The 22,228-nt window shown below is 36.2% G+C and overlaps 2 protein-coding genes and 1 long non-coding RNA gene across 7 annotated transcripts; 2 read left to right on the top strand and 1 right to left on the bottom strand.

Annotated features, from left to right (window-relative positions):
* Positions 1 to 734: 734 nt before the first annotated feature.
* On the bottom strand, positions 735 to 8,803 carry LOC113728058 (protein pleiotropic regulatory locus 1). The gene is made up of 17 exons (XM_072076501.1): positions 8,530 to 8,803; positions 8,371 to 8,391; positions 8,122 to 8,233; positions 7,278 to 7,359; positions 7,055 to 7,117; positions 6,259 to 6,343; positions 5,218 to 5,310; positions 4,657 to 4,720; positions 4,396 to 4,481; positions 4,214 to 4,315; positions 3,798 to 3,881; positions 2,675 to 2,735; positions 2,524 to 2,590; positions 2,347 to 2,424; positions 1,720 to 1,784; positions 1,253 to 1,330; positions 735 to 1,161 (listed from the first exon to the last, which is right to left on the bottom strand). The coding sequence occupies exons 1-17, from the start codon at positions 8,668 to 8,670 to the stop codon at positions 989 to 991; spliced, it is 1,455 nt and encodes a 484-aa protein (XP_071932602.1). The 5' UTR covers positions 8,671 to 8,803; the 3' UTR covers positions 735 to 988.
* A 766-nt stretch (positions 8,804 to 9,569) lies between these two features.
* LOC113728056 (uncharacterized) lies at positions 9,570 to 13,461 on the top strand. 2 transcript variants are annotated; one of them, XR_011839674.1, is made up of 4 exons: positions 9,570 to 9,756; positions 9,880 to 9,941; positions 10,260 to 10,429; positions 13,172 to 13,461. It is a non-coding gene; the product is annotated as an uncharacterized lncRNA (long non-coding RNA). The 2 variants fall into 2 exon arrangements; XR_011839673.1 differs by lacking the exon at positions 13,172 to 13,461 and having other exon boundaries at positions 10,260 to 10,569.
* A 1,752-nt stretch (positions 13,462 to 15,213) lies between these two features.
* On the top strand, positions 15,214 to 21,738 carry LOC113728055 (AT-hook motif nuclear-localized protein 11). Of its 4 annotated transcripts, none has more exons than XR_011839672.1 (6): positions 15,214 to 17,123; positions 18,954 to 19,021; positions 19,219 to 19,350; positions 20,379 to 20,540; positions 20,934 to 21,290; positions 21,394 to 21,738. XR_011839672.1 is itself a non-coding variant. In XM_027252534.2 (6 exons), exons 2-6 carry the CDS (start codon positions 16,709 to 16,711, stop codon positions 21,150 to 21,152), a joined length of 996 nt encoding a protein of 331 aa, XP_027108335.1. In that variant the 5' UTR covers positions 15,214 to 15,623; positions 16,348 to 16,708; the 3' UTR covers positions 21,153 to 21,738. The 4 variants fall into 4 exon arrangements, 2 of the variants coding, with proteins under 2 accessions (XP_027108335.1, XP_027108334.1); XR_003457968.2 differs by having other exon boundaries at positions 21,375 to 21,738; XM_027252534.2 differs by having other exon boundaries at positions 15,214 to 15,623; positions 16,348 to 17,123; positions 20,934 to 21,738.
* The last annotated feature ends 490 nt before the right edge of the window (positions 21,739 to 22,228 follow it).

Here is a 22,228-nt window from a genome sequence, read left to right as displayed (position 1 = left end):
CGTTGGTTCCGTCTAAGATACCCATGCAGGTTTCACTTGCCATTTTCGCAACGTATCCAATCAAGGACTTAAGTCTACAGTCGCATTTGGGAAGGGAAGGATGACAGCAGATGTTTATTATGGGCATTCCCCAACTTGTAAGAGGTAGCGTTGAACAGTTTAGTACAGAATTCACCTCCTTATACAAGAAGACCCACAGGCGCTCCTTATGGACAACTCGATTGGTCACAACACGCCTTCTTAGACGCTCCTCATGAACAACTCGATTGGTCACAACGCGCCTTCTTAGGAGCTGTTGTCCAATCCCATCAGGGTTCGAGTCTCATGGTTATCGTGTTCGAAGGAATGGGACCTCTCCTCCCCAGCCAGTGGGAGATTAGTCAGGCCCGATTTACCCAATAATCCGGATACTCCTCCATCAGGCCAAAAATAAAAAAAACAATAAGACCCACGGGCGAGAGGGTTAGGCATCCCTCCCCGAACAATGGAAACCTCAGGTTCCAAATGACAGCACCCGCCATAACTGTTGAGCATTTCTAGGTATCAAATGTTAGAATGAAAAATGATACAATCACAAATAGGGGCCAGATTAGGGCAACTAAAAAGGTAGAGAAATCTAATAATTTGCAATAACTGTTTAGCTAAAATTTGCAAATTCTGTTTGTTGATTTACACCATCTACCCAACTTTATCTTTCAAATGAGCCAAGGACTAACCTATTCTGCTCGTCAAAATAAAATAAAATAATGTACAGCACATAGATATCAAAATCTAGGTACATGCTTCGGCAGCCAACTCGGGGAGGCATTTTTAGCCGCCTCAAGGCAGATGTTTCCCATGCTAAGCTACATCTCTGGCCACTCCATTGCGTGTCCAAATGTAAAGCATCTTTAACTAAAAGGGCAACCAACAGCTGCATGCACAAGGGACGATTTTGTTACCAAATATTTTCATGGCATATACAACTGAAACAAGATACAAGGTTCCACTAAAAGCGGCGAATATCTTTAGGTGGCTTGAAATGAAGGGGAAAGGTTTCAGGGGTGGCAGTTTCATCCTCTTTCCACATCTTAATGGTCTTATCTGCTTCGCAAGTAATAAGCCTCGAACCAGTCATGTCATAGGTCAGAGCATAAATGCCAGCCTCACTCTCCAGTGATCCTGAGACAAATAGATGCCAAAACTTCACCATTCATCTTCTCAAGAAATCAAAATAGAGCAGTAAGCAAACAAAAATTTGCTAGATAAGTACCAGGCTGAACAATAGTTTGAGCTTGCTGGAAATTGTGACCACTTCTCCAGTCCCAGAACCACAAACTTCCATTATCACCTGTAGTAAATGAAAGAAATCATGAGCATGATGAACATCCTTCCATGAAAGAAACCACAAACTTCCACAATATCATTTGCTCTTTAATTCCACGTAATATGTAAGGGATTGCACATGAAGCTTGAGCACAGATTCATGTTCTATTTCCAACTCCAGAAGAACATCAAATCATATTCCTCCTTTGTTTTTTTTTCTTTCTCTAACTCAACAAGGAATTGTTAATTATAAGTGGTGCACATGAAATTAGCTTTATTCCAACAACATTATACCACTTCTGCAGCCAATATACAAAAAATATATTTGAAAAATCACTAGTAAGATCATCAAAAACTCTGATCATGGGTGAATGGATTGGATAGAAAAATTGTTTAATTACAGATAATCTTCACCTGCTGTAGCCAATATACCCTCTTCATTTACTGCCATAGCATTGATGATGGTTTTCTGCTGAGAGCTGCACAACAAGAACCCAATATCTCAATCATTTAAGCATTAAACTATGCAAGAGTTATCAATAACTTCTGCACTGGTCCATAAAATAACAACTAGAGTCCTAACACTTCATACAGGTAGGAATGCTGGCCAACCTTTGATGCTTAGTCAACCAGGCAAAACCTGCAAAACTACCTTCACTAAATCTGAATTTCATTAAGATCTGTATGCTGGTTCCATTTCCAGTCCAATCAACTCGAACAGCAGAATGGCATATTTGCACTTTCATTATGTCTAATTTTGCATCAGGAACTTTATTTATTTATTTATTTATTTTGAAAGAATCCACAATATTTTCAAGCTGATGCTGATAGAGTAATTATGAATATTATGAATATTTGCAGTATATGTAAAGGAAATAAACACCTCAAAAGCAACTTGAATTTTATTAATATAGCTCAAAAGGGTAACGGACCACTATAGAAACTATATTAAATCAAGGTGATTACTCCTAATGTTACTGCAGGGAAAAATTCACAAGAACAGAGTAAATGCAAGGTACACTAGCTTCCAACAAAACTTACAGCATATTATGAACAAATTCTCCTCTAGGAAGGTTGAATTTCTTTATATTGTCAGCAGATGCAGATGCAAAAGATTCCCTGTAACATGAAAGATTAATTTATGTAAGAAATGAAGCACATGCAATGCGGACAATCATTCCATCATACCCAATACAGGTAAAAGGAATGGATACTTACTCCTTTGGATGAAGAGCCATTGCACGAACAGATTTCTTATGGTGTGTGAGAGTTGCCATTGTCTTGCCTACCAAACACGAGTGATTAGCAACCGTAGGAAAGTACTGGATATTTACAAAATGATGGAACATATAATTCCAAAAAGGATTACCATTCCTAAGGTCCCAAAATTTTATGGTAGAGTCATGAGAACCAGTAACAACCTGTGGATCCTGAAAATAGGTGTCTGATGGTGAGATTAGACAGCATAAGATTATCACCACAGTTAAGGTAAAGCAACATAATCTGCATCAAGTTTAAGCAAAAAAAAAAATGTTGGAGTTAACAATTTTAATAGGCAATAAGGCACAGTATTGAGTCCAGTTGATCACTTGGATTGTACAATACAAGTTCTTTGTGAGTGAATTTGTCAATTCTAAGTTTTTCCAATCTCTTAAGCAACAAAGTTGTTACCCCATATTAACTATATAGCATCAATTCCTCCATTTCCTAGCAAAAGCTAACATTCATGTCAATCTCTTACATTCACCTCTAATTTCTTTAACTAGGAAAGTTTGTAATGTTGTACCAATGAAGTGTGTCATCCTTTCACATCAACCAGCAAGAGAATGCAACTGCTTCTCAAATTCTCAGTACATACCAAAATGCATCTTATTCTTATTATGCACATGTGAATCCATTGCAGTTGCAGAGGTCTATGGATGCATTAAGCAATATATCTTATGAACTGAACAAAAAAACTTCCTTTTGATTACTAATAAGTACCCATACTACAAGATTACAGTCAGACTAGGCGCCACTCAGGCAAATAAAAATCTACTCAAAGAAAGTTATAAGTTATCTGGAGGAAAACCCACCACTACCAATGCTGTTGATACTGTGGCTTGGCTCAATAGAGCAGCCAACACGTACTGCTGATATGGTATGAGAATAACAAAAAGGTGCCACAAAGAATACTTATACCACACGTATATATATTAACAGATATAAATCCTAGCAAGATATCAAATGTCCTGGTTTTGGTCAACATAAAGATTCCAACAAAATTTTTAGATTCTCCCAAATATTTTGTATTCTCCATTCTCAACCTCCTGACTAATGTCTATCAACATAGTTCTTATTGCAGAGAGCCAAATCCTCAAAAGTGCCTATGTAGAATTTCTTTTGGAGCTATATCACAGTCACTTTAACCAACCATTTAGATACCATAAAAAGATCTTTTCTGAAAAGCATGCATCCAGAATTAAGTTTCAGAATAAATTAGAATTGCTTACTGTGGATCGAGTAAAAACTGAGCACACAGTATTATCATGTCCGGAAAGTGCATAAATGTGCGCCTTAGTGCGAACATCCCAAACCTGAAAATATTGTTGAATCAACAATACAAAATGATTAAATTTGCATAACATCCAGCCAAAAGAAAATCCACATGCACTTTTACGAAGCAGTCTTAACTCTTAACAGCTGCAAAAAATTTAAAATGTCATGTCTAGAGGCCTAGGGGGGTTAAGTCAGGTGCGGGCTTCATTCACATTGACAATCTAAAAACGAATATGATTAAAAAAAACTTTAAAAGAATATACCATAAAGTACAATTTCCAGATTAATAATTGACCAATGTCATTATCAGGACCACTAAGCAATCTGCATATAACTTGTTAAACTAGGAATCTCTAAACGGACTTCATACCCGACACACAGAGTCACGACCTCCTGTCATAAAGATGTCAAGTGTTGGATGAAGAGCCAAGCAATAAACTCCACTTAGATGACCATGATAAGATCGAATAACCTGGAAAGCCCAAAAAGAATTATTAGAGCATGCTTAACAAGTTCTCCACGCTAGATAGTGTTATTTACTCCCTTACGAACCTTGTTTTGTTCAAGGTCCCAGCATTTTACTTGTTTGTCATCCCCAGCAGAGAACATGTACGTGTGCCTGTTACTAATAGCAAGGCCTGCAAGGAAAAATTAAATATCATATTTCTGCACTCTGCAACTAACCATCAACTTTATTTCCAATTTTGTGGTCCGAAAATTCCTGTCTTTGTACAGTATGTTACAAGTTAGTAAACAATAATTTTCAGCAGGAACGTAACTGCCTGAAAGCAACATATCTGCTAAGAAACAAACCTCTTATTTGTTCAATGTGACCTGTTAGTGTGAGCTTCAGCCTTCCACTCGCTAAATCCCATATCTTACAAAATAAAAATAACAAAGAAAAGGAAGCAAGCCTCAGCAATAGATGCACAAGCATATTTAATATCAAAGAAAAAGTTGATATCTTCAATTGTTATTATTTTCTTTAAGAACAAAGGTGTTATGTTAAAATATTAAACATCTTGAAGCAACATTGTCAAAAGTTAAGACAACTTTTGTTTCCTCAATTAGAGTGGCTTGGAAATTTTACAAATTAAGTTCATCACAAAGAATTCAGCAGTTCAATACATTCTTGAAATTGAAACAGCGAAATGTTTGGTACAAAAGCTACAAACTTCAAAGACATATGTTAAACAAACATCAGTTGTTTAAGTTACCAGAGCCCAGATACCCAGGAACTGTGAAACATTATTTAAATAAACGGCGACCTGTGATAACAACCTTGAATTTTTGCTATAGAAATCTTATCTCTCTTCCTTACACTGACTAACAAATTTCCTTCAAAAGACAAACTTCTCAAGATGAATTCATAACCTTGATTGTCCGATCTGCAGATCCCGTACAAAACCAAGTATTACTTGGATCAACTGCAATGGATCGTACCCATCCCAAATGACCACTGATGACCTGCAAACTCAGCATGTCAGAGCAATAGTTGATACAATCACTTTGCTGCAGCATCAGTAATAATTCAAGCTGTAAGACATATCTCAGAAACAAAATGAAAAATCAAGTCCCCAGACCTCAATATGTATCCTTGTTTTCTTTACTATCAGACCAAGCAAGGGAAGGTATCCACATGCTTTATTTTTGTAAATGGATTGCTTCCTATTCTCCAGACACAAAAACATCATATGCCCGCACCAGAGTAGAATTAGCAAATCATCTAGACAAGTACACTAATGGTCTTTGTTCTGTTAAAGGAGATAACTAAGTTCAAAGTCATATGAATATATCATGGGTAGCTAAATTGCAGATCCTGTTTTCTCTGGTAATGAAACTTGGTTGATATCTCATTCATTTAAAAAATTGTTGCTAATCTGGCCTTCAGTCAACTGATAGAATAAAACTTAAATTGGGAACACGAGGTTGATTTTCGTCTGTGAAAGATTAAAAGACAAAAGGCTCAAAGGGTAGACAAATCTCCATTACGTCACAACAAAATTCTTCTATAACCATCTTTACTGGTACCACAAGGCACCATATACCAGTAACTGAAATGCTACATACCATAAACTAAACAAAATTACTCTATGCACAATCTTTCTCCACAACTGAAATACAAATAAACCAGGCAAAATGACAGAAAAAGGCAAGAGAGGGCCCTTAGAGAGACATGATGCTTGAATGTTGATCTCCCACTTAAAAGTGAAGCTCATAACATGATTAATTATCAACAACACCTAAACAGATGCCAGTCAACAAGACTTATACTGCCCATTCAAGGATAACCAGGACAAGGAAAACAGATGGTGGCTGGAGTCAAAGAGACTAGCTATTCCATAAAGGAATCAACAGCAAAACCAATACAGCTATCCACACAGTGCACCAAACAGAAGAGTATAACTAACTTACCCTGTAATTCTTCCATGGGGAATGCCAAATAGGACGCGGCCACTTGCTTGGAATCCTTTCCATAATGGCAGCAGTAGAAAGATTCCTGGAAATTCAGACAGGGAATAAGTTTAACAACATGCATATTTGCACGATCTTCATCAGTTTCAAAGTGCCAAGTATGATAAGATAAACCATGGTCTTGCATTCAGCCGACATTGGTGTTACCTACCACTAATGCATATATCAATATACAAATATATCGGTCATCTTAATTACCCCCATCCTAGTGATGTATGTTATCACCATCCTAAGGAACCAAAAGCTGGACTAATCAACATCTTTGCTTCCCTTCAAAACCAAGTGAGCACGATTTGCTTCAGCAATGACTCGTAAAAGCTATTCCAAACAGTGTACTTCATTGTTCTCATTACAAATTATGTTTCCTCTTTTTATTTTTCTTTCCTATTCAAGGAAGATGAAGATAAAGTGAACATGTAGATTTTAACACATTCTGGAAGAGAAATGTCAACACTCTGTCATCAAGAAATATTTTTTTAATCCAAAAAGGCACATTGCAACACATAATTGTTGTAAATTCACAAGACTAACGTTTGAAATATTTCCCCAGGCCCAAAACCATAAGCCAAAATGAAAACAAGTCATTTGTTCATCTAAATAGCATGGCACTGTGTCCTAGCATTTTGTGTCCTAGCAATTAGTACTAATACCAGTGAATCCAAATTTTAAAAAAAAAAAAAAAAAAAAAAACTTAATGTGCTTACAACAATTACTAACCATAGGAGAAGATCCAAACCTTTCAGATGAAACATGAGAAGCAACAAGTGCAGAACTTTTTCCTGAGAAGGCAACTTCAGTTCTGCAAGCAAAAGGATTGTGAAGTGATTGTATGTTGGCCTAAGTTTTGCTATCATATATTGGAACCTCCAACATTGAAAAGTAAGTCAAAATAAGAGGCAAAGCATGAGCTAGCATTTTTTAAATCAGAGAATCAAGCAGACATGGGAAAGTATACACACCCGCCCTTTGGTTGCACAGAAGGACCAATAACTAGCTCATTTTGGCCTCCACCCTTTGGTTGATCTCTTATGCTTTCTGGACCTTCCAAGAGAAAGCCAAGTTCAAGTCAGTGAAATTTAAAGGACAAATATCCTCCCCCAACCCAAAAACAAGAATGCAGGAAAGAAGTTTTGTCTACCCAGGAAAGGAACACAAGAAAAGCAGAGCAAAAAGGAGAAGCTGTTCTGGTTGCAGTGAGTATTCTAATTTATTGTAGTCACGCACATTTAGAGAAGTAGTCAAATAAGTTAATGAGGAAAATTCAAGGCCTAAACCAAACTAGATCTGAACCAATCTGGGAGTCATTGTATACTTTTATCCTTTTTTCTTTGGATTGTTACCTAAGATGAGACACTTTCAAGAACATCTATTTAATTGGATACAAAATATAGATTCTTGTAAGTATTTGCATGCATTGCATGGTTTTGTTTTGGTTTGAGATATTTATGACCATGAGATATTGACAAGTCCAGAACATGATTATTATAACCTGAGCTACTTTCTAACAGGACCACCCATTAGCAAGACAAACAACCACTATCAAATAAAAATCCATTCTTGACTCCCTTTTTTGCACCCAAAATAGTAGGTTAACCCTAATCAAGACATTCTGGAAAAAAGATCTAGAAGGTCTTTCAATACAGGTCTAATTGAAAGATTAACTTTCCCCATAGCTGCACCAAAAATAAGAAAAGCATCTAAATACTTAATAATCTATGCCAAGCATATGCAAAAATCTAACACTTTAATACTTATGCTAAACAGGACTGCAGATGGCTCTTCCAACAAAAGAATTCTCAATACCTGGCAGAGCAAGGGCATTGGACGGAGCAGAAGGTTGATCTTGGGCAGCTGATTTGGCATTAGGCTGAGACTGAGCACTGATTTCTTCGACACCCGCGTACTCAACATTTAGCTTAAACGTCACAAACAATCAACTATCAAACCACACATATCAATCTTGACCTTAAAATTCCTCTAATTCACCCAACCCACATCACATTGTAGCGTGAAACTCACAAAAATTCAACGAATAAATACAAAATCACTCACCTTGTGACTAACTCGAATCTTCTTGCTGAAATTGAAAAAAAAAAAACACAATTAAGCATCAATACTTTATACAGTTAAATATGAAACAATTAAAGATTTTGCAAAATTTCCCTAAACTTGAAAACCAACAAATAAACAGATTAGGGGCGGTTAAGAAACTTGCCTCTCGGGATCGGGAGGAGGGAAGTGGCCGTGAAGAGGGGAGAAAAGATCAAGAGCTCGTTTTACGGACTTGAAGGTTAGCTTCTTTAAAGATTGTGGTTCAACTGGAAGCTCCGAGTCCATTGTCGAACCCGGCATCTTCACTTTTTCACTTCTCGCTAGTTGCTCCCGGTGCGGCGGGGCGAGGTGGCAACGGATGAGGTTGCGCACCGCCGGAGAGGTCCTGCTATTTGGTTTGGGTGACAACCGGGATTTGACGAAAAGAAGAAGACTACTTTAAAGAAGTTAAAACCCATAGCCGAGAATTTTTTTTTTTTTTTTTTATTTAAAAAAGGGCTTCACGAAAGCGTGTTCTGGAATTCCACGATTTCATTAGAACTGTCTAATTCAAGAGGGGAAACTTCTTGTTTGTTTGTTTGTTTTGTATTTCTTTTTAGAGGAAAAAAATTAGACAAATTTCCAAATATTCTTTTATTGTGTATTTTATCACATTTTAAAATTAAAGCGTTATTTTTGTTAAACCACTTTCAAAAACTCCTAAAAGTTAACCTTCAAACATAAGTAATAACCCAATAGCTTTTATAATATTTCTAGTTCATTAGCACTCTTCATCAAAATTGTCTTAAGCTGTAAGATCTAATACTTATTTTTCTCTTTGATTCAAAATTATCTAATCCTTTTTGTTGTAAAGAACGAAATTTTTTTTTTTCCTTTTCTAGGTTTAGATTCTTTTTATTTATATTTAAATTCTCTTTTTTTTCTTCCTCTTTTTTTTTCCTTGTATTAAAAAAAGTTTTACACTATAGGTACAAGCAGAAGGTTTAAATTCATACTATATATTTTTAGGTTAAAAATATGAATGCAAATTTGAGGCATTCATAAAATATGTAAGCATTGGTGATTTATGTTTTCTAACTTCTAATTTGGTAAGACGCAAATCATTGGGGTACAAGTAACATTACAAATATATTTGAGGGTTGTATTTGTAATTAGCCTCTTCAAGAAGCTCATTATTATTACTTATATTAAATAACAGTTAGTGACTTTCGAACAAAGAAAGAAACGAGATTGAGTGTCTGGGTTTAGGGTTTAGGCCTCTCAGCAGTCACCGCCACCGCCAGATAAAATTGATTAGCTGTTTGTTTTTGCATAGTACATTAATAATAATGTCGAAGAAGAACAATTTAGCTCTTAGAAGAAGGCAGCACGAATTCGACCTCCAAAGTCAGATTCTTCATCTATTTTTCTTCACGATTATTAAATTTAAGTATTGTCTCTTTGTATTGTTTTGTTCTGAAATTTTATTTTCATCTACAAGCTTCTGATTGTAATTCTTCTGGAAAAAAGGAGAAAAAGCGGAGAAAGAAAAGAAGGTGAAGAAGCTCCAAGCCAAGAAAAACAAGATGAAAGTAATTATCATTTTCTTTTGTATAATCCCGCCTTTGTTTTTCAAATTGTTGATTATTTCTATTCATTATTTCTTTAAGTCCAAATGATTATCACAAGCCCATTACAGCTAGCCATTTAGAATTGTGCGCTTCCAGCAATTGTTTGACTGCTTTGTTTGAATGAGCTTAGGAAGTTAGTAAATTGACAAATAATCATGCATGTTGGATTAAAAAGGATCTGGATTATCGAAGTTAAAGGGCTAACGTGAGCAGTGGTGACTGTTGATTATAGCGTCTTCTGAGGCCTGGAAGATTGACGTTCGTTGATTATGTGGTTAGGTGGATGGTAGCAACAAAAAGAAGGCAGGCAGTGGATTTCAAGTTGGCAAAAAGAAGGTGAAAACAAAATTGACACCATTGGCAAAAGCTAAAGCCGCTCAAGCAATGGAGGTGGATAAATGAGTTGTTTAGTGGAATATTCCAGAGTGTATCAGTTACCAATGAGCTGGGTACTATGTCTCAACTCTTTATTATTATTATTTTTTTTTGGGTTTGATTTCCCTAGTTGTAACCCAGCCTGAGGGACCTTGATGATTTTGTTCTGTGATTAAGTTTCGCTATACAAAATTCCTTTCCTTTGTTAAGTTCAGTTACATAGCTATTTTCATTGTATGCTCATTATGTGTGTCTTATGCGGATGTGTTTCTATGTACATGTTTACATGTCTCTTAGCTTTTAATTGTACAATCAGTTTATGAAAGATGCTCGCTCAATTTTGCTGTTTGTCATGGATTATACAAAGCTCAGACTCTGTTGGTTGATGAAATGGTGATGGAAAGTTGGTGTGATGAATGACCGAATACTTGTTTCTGAGAAGTCAACAGTCGGAAAAAGTTCTGGTCTTTTAGAATCTTTTAATAGTTATATATCCAACTTATACCTCTGATGCCAATGTTGGAGTATGCTTTATCTGGCCAGATGGTTGGTTAAGTTTGTTGTAGATAAATTCGTGCTCAATCTGCCTCATCGTTGGATTCTCTAGCCGAGATTTGATGTGAGAGATTCATAACTTTCCTAATTACAGGTATAAAAGCTCTGCTGAAGTAGATCTTTACTCTTGATCTGGTACCATGAGTCTCTGCATGCTATGTGTAAGCAGGTGATGCAGTAAATTGTTTGAATTGAACTTACTTTTAGGATGTTTGGAGTGAATGAGAGATGGTTACGTCTGGGGCAAGTTTGAATGAGAACTCGAAATAGCAAAGAAATTGATCTGATTGTACCCTTCTCTGAGCTCATGCCTGGTGTTTGGTGATTCTAGTGGAGGTAATGTTGTCATGCCATACGAACTAGAACTTAGGACTGTTGAATTTTGGAGATTCTGAATTAGCTAGTATAACTACATTGATATGGTACGAGGGCTTCTTTCTTTCATGATTGTAAACATATTTCCTAAACACATGATCAGATTCAGATTGAGTTAGAATGATCTGTTCTATGGTGGAGATCTAAAGATTTCTTTTCCTGTTTCAAGATTCTGCATTTGCTAATTCATCAAAGATTAGCATGTATATTAAAGTTGGCAATCTGATTGATCTGTCTATTATTAATATGGTGGATACAAGGATTAGCAGCAGGTGTAAAAATGCTTGTTCAGCTTCTTCTTCCCTTTTTTTTTTTTCCCCTTTTGCAGTAGGCGTGATAGCAGGTCTTCCAGGTTCTCATGTTGTAATTAGATATGACCTGAATTCTGCTTCTTGCATGTCTGTTTGGCTTGTGCATTCTAAAGAATCTGGCATAATCAGGATTAAACAGGTTCGCAGGATTGGGGTCAACTGGCAGAAGAGGGGTTTTTTTTTTTTTTTTTTTTTTTGGTTGTGTCCGCCGGGGGGGGGGGGGAGCCTGACAAATTGGGGGGGGGGGGCATGGAGATGGTAGAACTTGTACTAGGTCTGGCTATTCGCTTGCAGTGGAGAGTCTTTGCAAGATCTTGCCAGCAAGTGGTGTGGACCCCCGTTCCACAATTTACGCTTCCTGTGGTTGATTCCTCATAGATCTTTTGCCAATCACAAATCACTTCTTCATGGGTTATAGCATGAGGAAGTTATTTAGAACTAGTCTTCATAATTGGAGGAGTGTGTTAAAACAAGTCTATATCTAACATGGATGATGATAAATTGTGTTTGTGGTACCAAAAAGAAGTTGGAAAGATGATAATGATGCAGGCTTATTGATTTTGTCAAATTAAGGACTCTACCCTACATACAGCTGATGACATGGTTGATTTTATCTATAGAAGAAAAGAAAATATCATCCCATGAAAGTGAAGGGGGTAGAGTATCGTCCTGTAGTTCTAATATCCAATAGAGAATATTGTAGTAATTGGGCGGATTTCCAGTCAGTCAGCACCGAAGAGGAAAGAGACATTTCTTGACTGATTGATGCTGCAATTTCGTTTTTTGTTCTCCAACAACATTTACTCAAGCGTGTGGAGCTCACGAAAATTATCACGCCAAACAGTGGCCCCAACCAGTGATGCTGATTAATGGCATTTCCCGTCAATCTGTTCATGTATAATTTTGTGCCCTGCATTGTTTTACCTTTTTCGTTAGTTTTGCTTGGTTCGAGTGCCTGTTTGGATTGCTGTTTTCTGGAGTTTTTGTTGAGAATGTACAGTGGTAATTTGATGTATATGAGATACACGAGTAATCGGAAAACATATTCATGCAATTTTTTTTTTTGTTTTTTGTTTTTGGTGGGGGGGGGGGGGGGTAGAGAAGTATGGCAATTAAAAAATTGGTATCCTCCTCTCCCAACCGGAATCTATTGAAAGTTCGAATCTGAACTCCCCTGCGTTCTTCCGACCATGATAACCTCAAATCTTGTGGAAAGGAACTGTTTAAAGTTCTCTGGAAGTCCAAAATTGTTAAACGTTGAATGGTGTTCAACATGGAAAACAAGTCCAAAATTTTTGGATTTCAGGGCATATGATATATGCTATACTTTCTGGCAAAATTTTTTAAAAAAAATATATATATACGTCTATATATATATATATATATATATTGATAATTGGATTTGTATTCCAAAATTGGCGGAAAGGGTTTCTTTGAAAGGGACTTTGAAGTCGCTTTCTTTCGAAATTAGGCAGGTCTCTGGAAGATGGGTTTCCTGTTTCAGTTTTGCTTGCAAGACTGGCGCCATCAGCTCATAAATAATAGTAATAATAATACCTCGTTCTCCTCTTGCAGTCCGGATGAGCACCGCATGGGGTTTCGGGAGAAAGATGGCGGGCCAGAGTGGAGGAGCTTTTCCGAAGGAAGAATGCAGTAACTGCGGGGAATTTTGTTAAACTTGACTTTGTTTACTCGTGTGAAAATTCATACTTTTTACTTTACAATACCTATAATAACTTGATAATAAATAGATGGTAGTAATTGTGTGTGTTTAATCTAACTGTTTGTGTGTTGGTGATCCTTGACTCGAGGAAAAAGAAATAGATGGTGGTAAATTCAATGAAAAATAGAATTCACGTGATCAACGGTCAATGGTAGTGCAATTAGCATTTCTCATTGAATAGTGTGTATTTAATTAACTTGTAGCTAGTTTGTGAGTTGAGGATGGAAAAGAAAAGAAGAGAAAGGTTAAGTTACGAGAGAAAAGAAAAAAAAGAGATTTTAATGTTGTTTGGGAGTTGTGAAAAGAAATGGAATGATTTTGGATATAAATGTCAATAAAATTTTATCCAATACCTTTGTGAGGATAAAATGTGCAATTTGAAAAAATTTTGTAAGCTTCCATCAGTTTTCCTTCGCTTTCCGCCCGTTTTGGTCAGAAAAAATTTTGCACTGTAGCAGCACTTGGCTTCCCTTCATTTCTTTTCTATTCCGTCTCACTTAACTGTCCCGTACGGAGGAAAGTCCACCTTTCCCTTCTTTTCTTTTCTATTCCTTTGAAATCTGAACTCCCAAACTAGAGGTAGGAAAAAAATGCAATAGTTATGTAAAATATCCGACTGTGATGTGTATACTCTTTTGTCTAAATCAAAATTTACTTTTTTTTTTCTCTCCTTCGATTTCTCATCTTTTTCCTTTTTTTTTGTGTTTTATTAATCAAAAAATTATTGGATTTTGAGTTTAGGACTGTCAATGGGAATTGGCGATTCTGAGTTGGGTCGATTCGACGACATGAAATAATCGAAGTTAAGTTCAACGTTTTACATGCGATTTGAATTATTTTTGGATTGAGTTTGTGTTTTATAAGACTCAATTCAATTAAAATCTGGCTCCAGATAATTATATGTATAAATATATGGTAGTGTATATAATCCATGACTATACATTATAATGTACAAAATTAATAAAGCTCAATTACAAATTATCCCTTGTAATTACAGTTCATCCACAAATTACCTCCTGTATTCTTAAATTCTATAAAGTGCCCCCCTTCATAGTTAAAGCCATCTGTATATGCATACTAAAAAGGCAATAATGCCTTCACTATTAGGATACTATCTAATAACCCTTTTTTTTTTTAATTTCCTCTTATCCATTTCTTTATTATGTTTACATCTCTTCCCCTTGTCATTTATTCCTAATTCTGATAGCAATAAAGAATTTCCATTTATGATTAAATACACAGAGTAACTTTCCTACTAGTTATCACAAGAAGTTAAACAGAATATATTAATAAAATTAGGTATTTTCTATTGATATTAATAATTACTGGTCATGCATTAACGGTTTAACTACTAGTATTATCGTGCATCAATTTTTAATAAAAAATAGAAATTATGTAAAATATTTTTTTTACCATATCTCCAGCTAAGAGAGATCTCTGTGTTTCACGATAACAAAGACATGCAACTGAAGAACGGCATTGGATAGAGTTTGAAAGAATGATATATTTATATATACATATAATTGAAATGTTTTTACTAAATATGTAATATCTAATTTTGATAATTAATGAGAAACCGTTAGTAAAATTGGAAAGTGCTAAACTATCTTTAATAAATGTGCAATAGGATAACTAAACTTTTTAAATAAAAATTAACAGTAAATGTTTAATAATATCTTTCAAAATAAAAAAAAATGAAACTACTTAGTAATATGTAAATATCTAATAAAGTATATAGTATACGTGATTATGCATTAATTATAGGGTGGGTCAAGCCAAATTAGGCGAGTCAATTACAAGTTCAGAAAATACTACTACTACGGAAACTACTGGCTAGTAGTAGTACTATTATTCTCTATTCTTTTGAAGTGTTTAGACTAGTATATCCCCTATTTGTGCATGAGTCGCCTGCCCTGTACATCGTTCAATTTCATTGTCAACGCAATAAACATCAATAGATTATCTGCTCGGAAATCATTCCCTCTTTTTATATTTGGGCGTCTTTAGTTTTGTTTGATTCTGGCCCTCGCAGCAGTTTCTGTTCAATTTGCAATTTGCAAGGTGCACTGTAGTAAGCACAGTGAAGCAGAACTCATCAATCGTGACGCAAGGTACACATGGTACACAGTGACACGACTCAGGGAGGGAAGAGATATATACTCAGCACCGTAGATATAAACACACTTTTGCCTGCAAACACAGCGAAAGCTCTCTGCCCCATTGCTTTTCTCACTTCACTTCATGCAAAGACATTTCAGATAAAGACTTGTGTACTTCTACTTCTATGCAACTAGATTTACAACAGTAAGTCCATTACACCGGGCTGCATCCGTCCATTGCTTCTGTTAAGTCTTAACCTTAATGTTTTTATTTGTAATTATTGCAAGAACCCTTTTCTCATCAGTCCCTTTTCATCTTAGCCTCGAAAATCAACTGAAAATTTTCAACCAGAGCTGCTATCTTTGACTTGCTCATTCTCTTTTCTTGAAACTGAGCTCACATGATTGACTGGAGATTTTTATTTTTTTTTTCTTGTTTTATATGCAATGCCGTTGGTTTTCGTTGTTTATTGGTTTTGCTTTGAAGGGCTACTTTGTGTTTTAAGGCTCCGTTAAATATGGGTTGGTAGGGAGTGGAGTTAGTGGACCAGACCAGTAACTAGTTCAGTCTTTATCCATTTTCTTTTGTCTTTGAACCGAAGCCTCTCCTTGTCTATCTTGGTTTGGTGAGCTGTAAAATATCCTCAGTTATTGCCCTTCGTTATTTCTAAAGAACTAGAATTGCATCTTGAATTTTGAACTTGACTTATTCTTCTTCAATTCTGTGTCCTTTTTAGTCAATCAATTGATTTTTGTTCATTATGTTCATTCTTGTATCCGGCAAGAAAGAATACTGAATTCTCTCTTCCTTTTGCTTTCGAAGTCCTTTCTACTTGAGGCTATATGTTATTATGTCGGATTTGTATTCGAGTTTGTCTCTTGACACGATTGTAATTGATTTGGAATGTTAAATGCTTTGTCTGAATTAGGCAATTTGTCGATATAATGGGGCTCCCGGCCTCCCACTTGTGTTGTGATTCTCTAATGCTGCATTTTGGTGATCATATGTGCCTGAAAATGTGAGTTTCAAAGAGCAGAATGATGTTCAACATTTTGCGCTGTTTCTTGATTCCATTACTAAAACCTCCTCCGTTTTCTCTTTGAGTACCGGTGGAAGAGTTTTGATTCAAGAGCATTACATAGGCAGAGTGATCAAGCATAGGCTTTTTAAAAACAAGATACTTAGTAGAGGAGAAGAAGTTTCAAGTTCTTTTGAAAAACTAGGTTGACTCCGTGAATTGGATATTTGAGTGTTTGATTGGAAGTAGAAGCGAACAACAGGAAGTCCCCATGGATAGAAGGGATGCAATGACGTTTTCTGGGTCGACTCCATATTATATGCAGAGAGGTGTGACTGCTTCTGGCAGTGGATTACAGGGATCACCAACTATATATCCATTAACAGGGGCGAGTGCATCATTTCAACCAAATACTGGAGGAAGTTCAATTGGATCAACATTACCTGTTGATCCTTCTTCAACAATGTCAGGTCGGGGAGTCAGTGTAGGGGCACCTTCTGCTGTGCCACAGGGTGAGCCTGTACGTAGAAAAAGGGGAAGGCCTCGGAAGTATGGACCCGATGGTAAGGTTTCGTTGGCATTGAATCCGACTTCATCAACTCCTCCACCAACTACAACACCTACTCAAAAGAGGGGTCGAGGAAGACCTCCAGGGAGTGGTCGGAAACAGCAACTAGCTTCTATTGGTAATAATTTTTGGGTTTTCAGCTTCACTGCATTAGAACTACTGATATGGTATCTTCTGCATTGCCTGGCAATCTAACTATGAACGCTGGCTCCCAAATTTCTGCTTTAATACAATGTCAGGATGTGTCATTGGCCAGTTTGGGTGATATTCAATTTTTTGGTACCTGATAACTAGTATTTGGAGATGTAACGCGAGAATAGAAGTCGAGGTTTACAAATGAGACCAGGATATGGCATACTGGACTTATTTGAACAGGTGTCCAGTGAACACAAATCATGGAAAAGATGTGGAAATAATATAAGCTATCATATTTGCCATGGACCTATAACAAATAATTTCCAAAAAATGTCCTTCATTTACAGTGAAAATAGATAATCTTTCTTATGTTGCCAAGAACTTGTTTTTAAGGCAGTTATCCATTCATTATTGTATTACCAGGGGAATTTCAGAAACTCTCAGTCATGAGGATGTAAACTTTTGATGGTTCCAACATAAATTTTGCAAAGTATTTGGTTGGCATTGACTATTAGTGATTTACCTGTTTCCAGTTAGAGACTTTGATTATTTAAGGAACTGGAAGATGTGATTGTAAATAGAGATCATGATCATATAGCCGTGAAACTCTATGTATTTTTTTAAAATGGGTTGATGACTTATGGTTAATATACAATTTAGCACACACTCTCTCCACATCTGGGCAACATTAGGGATTGTACTTGTTGTGTCTTTTCAGTTGTTCAGAGGCATCAAACATTTGATGCTCAGGGAGCTTGATTTTAGTGCCCAGAATTTCCCAGTGAATGGTATTTGAAGGATATGGAGTTTTGTTTCTTTTATTGATACCAGAGAATCTGAATCTTGCAGCATGAACAAGAGCATTTTGGTGTTTTGAGCAAGATCAACAGCCGTAAATGATAATACATGCTTATCCTTCTGATTGCTTTTGAGATACTTGTGCAAGAAAATGAGCTGATAGTTCAGTAAATCCAGATCCCCCAAAACAATATCATTTAAATTTTAGTTGCTTAAACAATATGCTACCTGTGCTTGCTGCTGCTCTTACCTATATTACACATCATATGAGCAGAATTCCTGAAACCCAGACAAAATATTAAATCCTAGTTTTAGAAGGCTAAATTTCGATAAACAGTGATTGACCGTTATCATGGTCACATGAAGATTTAGTTGGCTGAAGACATTATTTGCTTATGAATTTAGTCCTATTGGATTGGGTACAAAATCCTGGACAAGAATAACTTGGTGAAGAATATTTTAGGAAACGGAAACCTTACAGACCTTTATGGATACCCTAGCTTGTAACTCAGCTTCTTTCCCCCAAAAACTATTGCTAATTGTGTCTCCTTCTTTCTATTGTTTATCATGCTTTTTGTCAGCATGGTATTGATTTCTCAAGTGGCAGCGTTAGTTTTGCTGTTCATCACCTCCAATAGCATATTCTAAGGCTTTTGGATTAGGCTAACTTACAACACATGTATCTGGAGACGAATACCTTCACATATTTCTGATATGCTGAACTGTGTTTAAGTTTGCATTTGTTTATCTAACTATATCTCCTAACGTTTAATTTGTTCTCAGATTTTATTTGATAGTATTGATGCTCTTTATTGCCCAATCAACGTGGAAGCAATATTATTCCTCTTCGTTTAGATAGTATTTTCCTGAACTGACAAGTCTATGTGAAGTTGGATACTTTGAAATCTGTAGAAGCCAAAGCATTCTCTCTCCGTTAGACTATGGTGTTCCATTTCCTTTCCCTCATTAATTTTTCAATTCAACTAATGTTGTGATTTACAACTGCTTTTGCTAGGTGGATGGCTGTCGAGTTCAGCTGGGTTTGGTTTTACTCCACATGTCATTACCATTTCTGTAGGAGAAGTATGCACCACTCCATATACTTCTTAGTCTTGGCATCATAGAATGAGATTTGGTGTATACTAGATGTATTAACTTCGTTGATCTTCATGTTCAATTTGGCTTCTATTTTAAAATGATGAAGCGCAGTTTGATTTTCTTGGAAGATATACTAAAACACATCTTTCTGTGTCTTGAAATGTTTCATGGGATTCATGCAGGACATCACTACAAAGATAATGTCATTTTCACAGCAAGGACCACGGGCTATATGCATCTTATCAGCAAATGGTGCTATTTCCACGGTGACTCTTCGACAGCCGTCATCTTCTGGTGGCACAGTGACATATGAGGTTTGAGCTCCAAATCCTGATATTCTGTCTTATTGTCTAAGAGGACATAGTCATGCAAACAACAGACAAGCTTCTTGAATTTTAAGCACGTTTATGTGCTTCCAGATGAGGTACAGACATAGAGCTAGTAAATCGCATATAATTCAGATTAGTCACCCAGAAGTGGGTAACATCCTTCACATATGAAGTTATGCTCTGAAAATCGATCTTTTGTATCTAAGAGATCCCGAACTGAATTATCCAAATTAATCCTTCTTTTGTCCTTCACATTCCCCAGCGCATTAAGCATCCTTGCACCCAGTTGAATCTATAAAATCTGTATTGGGCATGCATATTTAATTATCATGCATTCACCTTGTGTGTGCTTGTGTGCAAAGGACTCGTTCTAACTAAATAAGTTGCTAAACTTATAACAGATTAGGTAGTAATTGATTTGGCATCTGAGCATAAAAATTCCTCAGTCTAGGAACAGTTTTTGTTGTCAACCATTATAATATTCCATGGGCATTGGTTTAAGGAGAAGTGTCCAGCCTCCTCATGACCATGCCATGTAAATCTACCTGCTCTCGCATCCAGCATCTTAAACTTTAAGGTGAGATGGCGATTCAGTAAAAGCACACCAACAAAATTTGTGTGTGTCTGTATTCTTATGTAAGCTTATGTGAGCAATTAGTTGTTTCTGCTTATGGTGTTCAAGCTTAATGACAATCAGAAAACGTATTTATATATTAATGATCATGGCGCCTTCATGGTCTCTCAAACCGTCAAGGTGATTCCTTCATCTTCCCTGATGTGAGCTCAAAGCTTTGTGGTTAGAGTTCCTATTGTCGACAACATTATATGTAAAAGTCTTAATGTCGCCATCATTTAATTTCTGATACACTCTCTAAAGTGCCTTTACCTCTGTAAGCAGTGGTTATCCAACAATGATTTTGTTTCATATTCTTCCACTATATTTTTCCAACAAATTTTGTACATTCCTTTCTCTATGGAACATCTAAGTTTTTTTTTTGCCCTCTCATTTGTAGGGAAGATTTGAAATATTGTGCCTTTCAGGCTCATACCTTCTTTCTGCTAATAGTGGTTCCCATAGTCGTACTGGTGGTTTGAGTGTCTCTCTTGCTAGTCCCGATGGTCGAGTCATTGGTGGTGGAGTTGGGGGAGTCCTCATTGCAGCCAGCCCAGTTCAGGTAATTAATCAAATCCTGTAGCACTTTTTAACATCTTCTTCGACATTCTAATACTCTTGCATTTGTATTATGATACGCATCAGAGGAATCCAGAGGCTTGTTAGCTTCTATTTGCATCTATCATTGCACAAGTGAATAGTTATATAGAATGTTGTAATATTCTGGACTCCCAACTTCTTGTGAACTGCTTGTGCATACTCTTTTCTGTCATTTGCTGATTTCAAGAACTTTATTAAAGCTTCATGTTAGCTGAACGCGCTGTAATTTTGTGATCAGGTAACAATAGGAGTATACCGAGCATATATCAAGATTGTAGTTCTTTATTATGGCACAAATTATGGTCTCCATCGAATTCTATATTCTAAGGTTCTGTGGGTTCTCTCCGTATTGCAGGTAATAGTCGGGAGCTTCGTCTGTGGCAGTTCAAAGACAAAGGAGAAGGATGGCCAAAGTCTAGGAAGTGCAGGAGATCTAGACCAACAGACAGTTGATAATTCTGTAACCATTACAAGCTTTCCACCAAGCCAGAATCTGACTTCAACATCTTCAATGGGCACATGGCCTGGTTCTGTGCAAATGGCTCATGGTGACATTGATTTGATGCATGGATGAAAGTTTCCGGACTGGTAGGTAGGCGAGCAATGTATATATTGAATCAAAGCGAACATGGAGTGAACATGGAGCTAATTTCTTCAGTCGTACGAGATGAGAGAAGCTTCCTCCTTAAATCTCGTACAATGCCAATCATAGGTGGTTGTAGTATTTTTGCAGTTTTAAGTGAAAAATCTTGTATTACACTACTCATTTAAAAGTGCTGACTTTAACAACTATCAGAAAACTTGTTCTTTTGAAGAAGAAGAAGCTGGATTCAACTGTATTGCGGATAGTTTTGTTGACATACGAGTATAGAAGCTGAAAGAGAAGGATCAATTTTTTTTTGGCTCTGTGACCATTGTGGGATGCATATCTACCCAAGAAAGGGAATTCCAGTGAACCCTTGACCAGGGTTGCAATATGTAACTTGTGATCTTTTAGTGAAAGTTTTATTGAACGAGCATAAACCTTCAAACTAGTTACAGATGAGTCTCATCTTAGGGTGTATTTGATAAAACTGAAGTCTGAGACCAAATCCATTAAGTTGTAATGGATTTGTTAAGAATTAAATCTAATATATTTGAGTGCATATCACGTTCAGTGATGAGTGAATAGCATATCACTTAATTTTGGGAGCAAGTTTTGTCTAGAAAATTCAGTGCCACTTAATTAATTCAGATGTTCAATTTTTTGTTATCAAAGGGTCTGAATATGTTAAGATTTGAATTCATTAAAATTTATGTTAAGATTTGAATTCATTAAAATTTAAGTACTGAATTGGGTAATCAAATAGAGTCTTAGTTTTAATGTTCCAAAATCTATCATTATTCAATCTTTTTATACCTATATTTTAAGTATTTTTACCCTTGACCTGATTTTTAAAGACTTCAACAAATCTTTAAAATTTCAGGTCCTCGATTAAAAGTGTCACGTTTGAGAAATTCCATACATGTCACAATATATTGGGCAAAAAGTTTTATACATGAGTGTAACTTTCTTTGTTAATTGTATTCTAGCTCATCATTCAAATCCACCAAAACATGTACTAATAGGGAGTGTAACAGATTCCATTCCAGGTCAACATCTCACGGTAT

This window comes from Coffea arabica, chromosome 2c, assembly GCF_036785885.1.
Source record: "Coffea arabica cultivar ET-39 chromosome 2c, Coffea Arabica ET-39 HiFi, whole genome shotgun sequence".
In the NCBI taxonomy this organism is placed as follows: Eukaryota; Viridiplantae; Streptophyta; class Magnoliopsida; order Gentianales; family Rubiaceae; genus Coffea; species Coffea arabica.
This window is presented reverse-complemented; position numbering and strand designations above follow the sequence as displayed.

Excerpts from the sequence above, each read along its gene's own strand:
- LOC113728058 (XM_072076501.1), bottom strand. The coding sequence starts at position 8,670 with ATGCCGGGTTCGACAATGGACTCGGAGCTTCCAGTTGAACCACAATCT. Across the intron at positions 5,311-6,258 it reads CCCCATGGAAGAATTACAGG|GTCATCAGTGGTCATTTGGG; the intron begins GTAAGTTAGTTA and ends CTGAGTTTGCAG. Across the intron at positions 4,316-4,395 it reads GGGACCTTGAACAAAACAAG|GTTATTCGATCTTATCATGG; the intron begins GTTCGTAAGGGA and ends TGGGCTTTCCAG.
- LOC113728055 (XM_027252534.2), top strand. The coding sequence starts at position 16,709 with ATGGATAGAAGGGATGCAATGACGTTTTCTGGGTCGACTCCATATTAT. Across the intron at positions 17,124-18,953 it reads ACAGCAACTAGCTTCTATTG|GTGGATGGCTGTCGAGTTCA; the intron begins GTAATAATTTTT and ends TGCTTTTGCTAG. Across the intron at positions 19,351-20,378 it reads GTGGCACAGTGACATATGAG|GGAAGATTTGAAATATTGTG; the intron begins GTTTGAGCTCCA and ends TCTCATTTGTAG.